This window comes from Pteropus medius, unplaced genomic scaffold (genome assembly GCF_902729225.1).
Source record: "Pteropus medius unplaced genomic scaffold, Ma_sr-lr_union100, whole genome shotgun sequence".
Classification (NCBI taxonomy): Eukaryota; Metazoa; Chordata; class Mammalia; order Chiroptera; family Pteropodidae; genus Pteropus; species Pteropus medius.
The window spans coordinates 6,175,868-6,182,632 of NW_024354499.1; the positions used below are offsets into that span (position 1 = coordinate 6,175,868).

Here is a 6,765-nt window from a genome sequence, read left to right on the forward strand (position 1 = left end):
CTTTGATATTGTATCATCTCTAACTCATGAATGTTGTATATGCTGCTGAAGAACCAAACTCAAATTTGGTACCATAGAAAAAGGACTTTAATATCCCAAAAGAGAACACAAGTATAGGTTTGGCTTAAGTTGGGGATACAGGGGGCATATCAGTCCCTCTCCAATAAATAGAAGAAGGCTAAGGAAAGGATCTTACTTTATGTAGACTGTGGTTTACCCAAGTCTCTCCATTCTGAGACCCCATTTTTTGAGGCTCATGTTCCAAGATTTATATTTGACCCTAATCTTGGGGCTTCTAAATCTGGCTGGCTGCCTTGGTGCTAGACTGAGAGAAGATCTAATGTGATGAGATGAGCTCTGCTCCATTCCTTAGACAGGTCACTGCAGGACACAGGCATCTCCAAGCTCTTGGGTGGATGAGGACTCACTTTCTGTTGAAGAAGCTGCCATTTCTTCCCTAAGTTGGTTCAGGAAGTCTCTGCTCTCACTGGGGGGCAGGTTACTCAGGAAGTACGGAGGGGCCAATTCCACCAGCCTGACACAGAGAGTAATAATCAGATGATTTCTGTATCCTCCCTCATAATGCAGATTTTTAAACTTCTCAGTACCCCTTCCACAAACTGTCTTCTCAAATCATGTTACTACAAACCAGTTAGGATCCCCTCTTCTTCTGAAGACTAACTCTCCAGTCATAATTTTGGCCTAGGAATGGCCAGTATAGAAGGGCTGTCAGGGAACTCACATCTGTGGTTGAATCTCAGAAACAATGGAAAGGCAGTTGTCTTTGGAAATGGAGAAATTGTGGTAAAGCACCCATGATGGGGGTCTGGCTGGAGCCCGGCGGCTTCGGTAGCAGCAGTATGGGGAGAGCTGGGCCACATGCTTATGGGTTAGAAGCAGGTAATTTCCAGTCCCATCTGTGTCTTGGGCCACCTCATTGAAAGGCAAAAATATTGAAAGAGTAAGTGAGAGTGAAGAGGCAGACAGTAGAAAAAAGTAAAGGAGGCCGAGAAAGAATTAGTCAGGGTGGTGAGAGTATTAAAAGTAAAGCATTACCTCTAGATGTTATAGTCCCTACCATACCATATGGCATTTTCCATAGTCCTTGTACCCCAAAACCTCAAAGGAAAAGTTTTTCCTGGTTCTAAAGAATCCTTTGAATGGCCACCTGGTCCCCAGTTTCAGAGGTGGCATACCAATCTTTGGTTCCTCTGTCTTCTGCTCCTTTTGTGATCCCAACTCTTTCCCCTAACCTTAAGGAAGTAGCCAGACAGCAATGCTTTCTGAAGGTCTCTGCGATTCTTCTCAGAGCCAAAGGCTGGTTGGGACAAGGGAAGTTCAATTCGTTGCATGAGTTCTAGGAGTTCTTCTCGAAGTTTCTGGGCTTGGCACAGTGCTGCCCAATTTAGACCCCGAGCCTGGCACCAAGCCTTGTCTGTTCCACCTAGGAAAAGGACCAGGTACAACTAAAGTCCTTGAGATACCTGAAAGAACCCAACCCTTGGCCAAAGGGCCTCCTCTTCCTGGGCATAGACATCTGTCAGCTGGTTGCACACCACTTTCCACCTTTTGGAAAATCTAGGATTCTACGAGAGGGTGCAGAGTGGGCCACTCACTCTGTATAAAGGCTTCATACACCTGGATCAGAGAGCTGTGATCACCATCCACATGTTCCAGGGCCCGACGTAAGGCAGCTTCTTTTGTACAGAGTGGAGGATGGGTAAACCCAGGGGCAGCTGGAAGCAGAAAGTCGTTTTGAGGAATGAGAAAGGAAAGCCGTACAGGTGGAATTGTGAAAAGGTAGATGTGTCACTTCGGAAACTTTATTCAAAAGACATTGATAACTTTTAGGTGCTATGTACTTTATCAGACATTGGAGAGAAACAAATGAAAGACAGTTTCTACCTTCAAAGAGCTTGGAGTCTGGTGGGAGAGATAGGCAAACTTGATGAGCATGATAGGTATATGGGCCAATGTTTGAAGTCTGAGCAGGAATTAGCTCAGTGGAGTAGGGGCAGAGAGAGGATTCTGGACCATGGGAACATGGAGGCACAGAGGTTAGTAGCATGCCATGTTTGAAGAACTGCAAGCACCTAGAATGTGTGGAGGGAATGGCATGTGTGGCAGAGTGACGGGAGATGAAGCTAGGGCTAGGTCATGAGAGGCTGCACGTGCTGTGCAAATGAGTTTACATTCTGTCTGGACGGTAAAGAAAAACTGTTGAAGAAGAGTTTTTAAGTAAGATAGTCTATGTGTTTGATGAAGTTTACATGACTAGTTAGGAGGCTACTGAAGGAATCCAGCTAAGCAGTGATGGGATGTAACATGAGCACCGACAGTGAGTTTGAGAAGAGCAGATGAATTAGAAAACATTTAGAAGATAAAAAATGAAAGAACCTGGATAAAGATTAATCTAGAATGATGGTAATGGAGCTGCAGAGATGATGGTATGATTTTGTGGTGGTGATGGTAAGGTCATTTAAAAAAGTGCTCAAGTTCAGTTCTAGGTTGAAGTACTGTTGACTATTCTGGTAGAAATGTCCATCACGAGTTGGGTATCTAAATCTAAGATTCAAAAGAATGGTCTTGGCAGGGAGATACAAGGTTTGGAAATTTTAAGTATGAAAGTGGCCCTTCAGAACATGGGTGTATATGAACTTGCTTGGAGAGTTCAGGGAATGAGAAGACAAAAGGGGCAAAGAATCCTGAGGTCCAACTTACAGTGGACAAACAGAGGATGAAAAGCCCAAGGAAGAGATTAAGGTAATGGTCACTGAGGTAGGATGAAAACCATGAGCAGTCACAGAGGCGTAGAGCAGGCAGTTTCAAGGTATGAGTGGTTGGTATTTTCAAGTGTCAAAAGGTCATGGATGTGGCCCAAAAGTGTTTACTGGATTAGGTGTTTGGGAGGTCACTGGTGAGCTGAAGTCTGTCTCAGTGCTGTGGTGGGTCTGAAGGTAGAATGGTGGGTGAGGAATACAGTAGATGGACTTGGACAGATTATACTGTATAGTTGAAAGGGAGGATAGGGTTGAGAAAGAGAGGTGTGGAGTTTTAGTAATAAGATTTAAGCATGTTGAAAGGCAAGAACCAGCAGAAGGAAAAGGCTAAAGATGCACAAGAGGGATAACTGATTAAGCCTGGTTCTGCAGGCACTGTGAGGGGTGGAAACTGGAGCACAGGGGAAAGGGCTAGCTTTTTGGAGCACAGAAACACCAAGGGGAAGGACTTAAGTAGCTGAAAGAGCCAGGGAGAGAGCTGAGTTATACCGGTAAGCATGGCAGCGAGGGTGAGCATTTCGTCCACACAGTCGAACTCGCATGAAGCCAGCAGGGCTTTGGCCAGCTCAGGGGGCAGAGGGAACTCTGATAGGATGACACCCAGGTCTGACAGGTCCCCATCATCATCCAGGGCTGCCAGATAGTCTAAGTCTTCCAGGGCCTGCATCAGTGCTTCTGGAGCTGGTGAGGAAACAGGGCTTACAGAGGAGGGTTTCTCAGAGCCTCATGGTCAGACTTCGTGGGCAGTATTTGGGCAAGAGGAGTGCTCACCAGGCCAGTCCAGGAATTGACATTTCCCTGGCTCTGCAATCTGTCTCCTCTTTAGCAGTAACACCAGGGGGCTCAGATTCTCCTCACACACCCTGGGTTGGGGCAGTGGGGGAGCCTCTAGTTCTCTGAACGACTTAGGATACAGGCAGAGGCAGGATCCTGAGGGGAGAAAGACCTGGGAGAAGAGCACTGCAGATTTCTCAGGGCTTGCGCGTTGGTAATTCTTTTCACATTTGATCTCAGTGAGGGCAAAGGCTCTTACCTGGAGGAGCCCCTCTTGCCCGCAGTTGTCTTGCCTCTGCCTGACACTTGCTGATTGGCCTTAGCACTTGCGATTCTGCTCGGATCTGAGGATTGTACACCTGTCGCCGCCCCCAACCAAAGTCATGACAGATCAGAACGGGTCATTCGTATCTTTAGTCCCCACACCCCCTCATCTCTGTCACTCACACTTCGAAGCTCCAGTCCTGAGTCAATGACATGTCGGATGGACGGGAGGGAGAAGGAGAAGTCAGCCAGCCAGTGAGTGACAACAACCTTTCGGGCACCTGAATTTATGTCCTCGTACACAGCCTGAACAGCTTGACCGTGGCCTGGGTGAAGGGGCAGCACCCGTGGTGGAGGTCCTTGGAGAGCCAAGGTCCCCACTTCCCTGGACAAGGATTCACAGCACAGAGTAATTTCCTGAGGAGAGGGGTGGGGCATTAGGGCCGTTCTCACCTTTTGGGTTACAGACCCCCTTGAAAACCTGATGAAAGCTATGGCCTTTCACTCTGAAAAAGTGCACATACTCATAAAGTTGCGGCGTGTTATAATTTCAGGAATTCACTAAAACACAAATCTCTCCATTAGATGGAATAAAAAAAGAGGGTGGTAGTCCATTTTACCCTGAAATTCTTTAGTTTTCCTCAGAACCCCAACAGAGAATAAATACAACTCCAGTGTTCCTAACAAGCAGTGCTCCCATTCCCCTGGGACAGGAAGGCGGCATAAGGAGCACCTCTTTTGCAGCCTGGTTTTTTTTTTACCTCCTCACTAGGCAGGTATACCAGCACATCTCCTGGAGCCTCCTTCCGACACAATTCAAGCACAGCTTGGCAGGCAGCTTCCACTCTATCAGTAGGGACAGTGTCCCTGTAGATGAGAATGGGATACCTGCCAGGCCCTCTGGGTACATGTACAATAGGAGGATTGCCCCAGAAGGCTTGGAGCTTAGGTTCAAGGGCTGGGTCAGTAACCACAACCACTCTGGGGTCGTCTGGAAGGTTTCCCAGCTTGGCATTTCGCAGCAGCCCCTGGAGCAAATCTGAGGCCACTGACCGCTCCTGAACCTCATCCAGCACCAGCACATCCCAGGCTCCAGTACCCCGAGTTGAGGCCAACTCTTGAAGCAGCAGCCTGTCCCAGCAAAACCTGTTGACATTGGTAATGGGCAGAGGAGTCAGTGTGGACCAGTGTGGACATTGACCATCCCATAAATCCAGGGGGGCTTCTCCCTGGGGGGCATAGATTTTGATAATGAAGGTCAGAAAAAGACCCTGTGACTGGATTCCTGTGGATAACAGTGACCCACAACCTCACTGATGGACACCACTTTGTTCACGAGCTGTAATCCAGCTGGGAAAGTGAGACTTTCATGATGAGGGTGAGGATGAATGTCTGAGGTCTAGGTTGGGGTTAAAGGGCTTAATTCAGCCTTGCATAATGCATGATTTAAAGAGTGACCTGGGCTGAGGGAAGATATGGTAAGATGTCAGAGGACTGGGCTCGTTTTCTGCTGGGTAAGGAGAATTAGAATTGAGTCAGGCCTGCAGACCTCACCTGAGCAGGGTGTGAGGTCCAGTGCAGTCCTCCTGGGGGATGCTGTACCCAATCTCATGACCCACGATCAGGTCCATCTCATCAGCAATGCGCAAGGCTAGGCTCAGGGCTGCCAGAGGGTAGGGCTGAGTGACAGTTATCCGGCCCTTCTGGAACCCCCTGGCCAGCACAAACTCTGCACACCACTGAGGGATCTGAGGTAGGGGTAGGAAAGGACGACCAGTCGGCAAGGCATAGGACTTTAGTCAGAAGTGCTAGGAGAGCTATGACCAGTTTAATCTCTCCTTATTTGGGGGAGTGCCCTGGTCCTTCGCCACCCTGGGGCCTGCCTAACTATATACTCCCTTTGCCCACCTCCCCCATAACCCTTGACAGCCCAATCCACCCCTGCCCAGCCCCTCCCTTTGTCCATTCTCAGAATCTCTCCCCACCTGGGTGCTCTTGCCAGAGCCAGGCTCTCCAGACACCAGCACCACTCCGCTGGGGCTACTTTCCAATTGCTCCAAGAAGATAAAGCGAGCAGCCCAGATAGGCAAGGCTCGGCGCTGCTCAAGCAGCTCATAGTAGCGGGAAGAGAAGGGGAGCCCGTCAAAGGGATTCACAGCCAGTTCAGACTCCCCAGGGCTCAGGCCAGACTCTTCTGCCAGCCTAAGAAGCTGAGAGGCCATGGTGGCTGACTGGCAGGACCTATAGATGTCAGGGCAGTCATTAATACCTTGTATTATCTTCCCACCTCAGCCCTGATCCCTAACTTGTACCTTCAGCTGATAATGCACTAAGGTCCATCCTTCCCGGCATTTCTTGCCTTCCAGCAAACAGTGGAGACTTGAGTCTCCAAGTAAAGGACTATCAAAAGAGGACTATTACCCTGTAGCCAAGTAGTAAAAATCCTGTACAGGGGTCTCCTGGGGCAGCAGGAATTATGAGACCTGTGGGAAGGTCTGAGGGTGGGAAAAGATAAAGAATAAGAGGAGGGGACAGGAATTGGGGAGCAGGGCCACAAGGATCCTGGATTCAAACCTGCTTGCAGATCTGAGACGTGTCGGGATGGCAGCTGTTTCAACCCACCTGGCCAGGTTACTACTAACCTTGACCAGCTTGAAGTACAAAGGTAAGTTCCGGCTCTATCCTGGGGCTGGGCTCAAACACAATCCTTAAGACTGGTTTTGGGGTGGAGCCATTTGCTCCACCTTATCTAATCTAGTCAGGAGCCTATGGAAAAAAGGCTCCAACCACCACACTGGGCATGTGTGAACTCTATAGACACCACGTAGTATGAAAAGCATCCTGGGACTTGCAGTTTTGCAGCTGTTTCTTCACAAGGAAACAGCTGGTGAACACCCCAGCTAGGTCCAGTTGCTTGGTCTTCAGTTCAATTAATACTTCCTAATAT

The 6,765-nt window shown here is 48.7% G+C and overlaps 1 protein-coding gene across 1 annotated transcript; it reads right to left on the reverse strand.

Annotated features, from left to right (window-relative positions):
- Positions 1 to 64: 64 nt before the first annotated feature.
- On the reverse strand, positions 65 to 6,706 carry DQX1 (DEAQ-box RNA dependent ATPase 1). The gene is made up of 11 exons (XM_039852698.1): positions 5,804 to 6,706; positions 5,373 to 5,566; positions 4,580 to 4,964; positions 4,002 to 4,235; positions 3,814 to 3,913; positions 3,552 to 3,710; positions 3,270 to 3,461; positions 1,617 to 1,736; positions 1,254 to 1,444; positions 743 to 933; positions 65 to 535 (listed from the first exon to the last, which is right to left on the reverse strand). Exons 1-11 carry the CDS (start codon positions 6,038 to 6,040, stop codon positions 379 to 381), a joined length of 2,160 nt encoding a protein of 719 aa, XP_039708632.1. The 5' UTR covers positions 6,041 to 6,706; the 3' UTR covers positions 65 to 378.
- Positions 6,707 to 6,765: the final 59 nt, after the last annotated feature.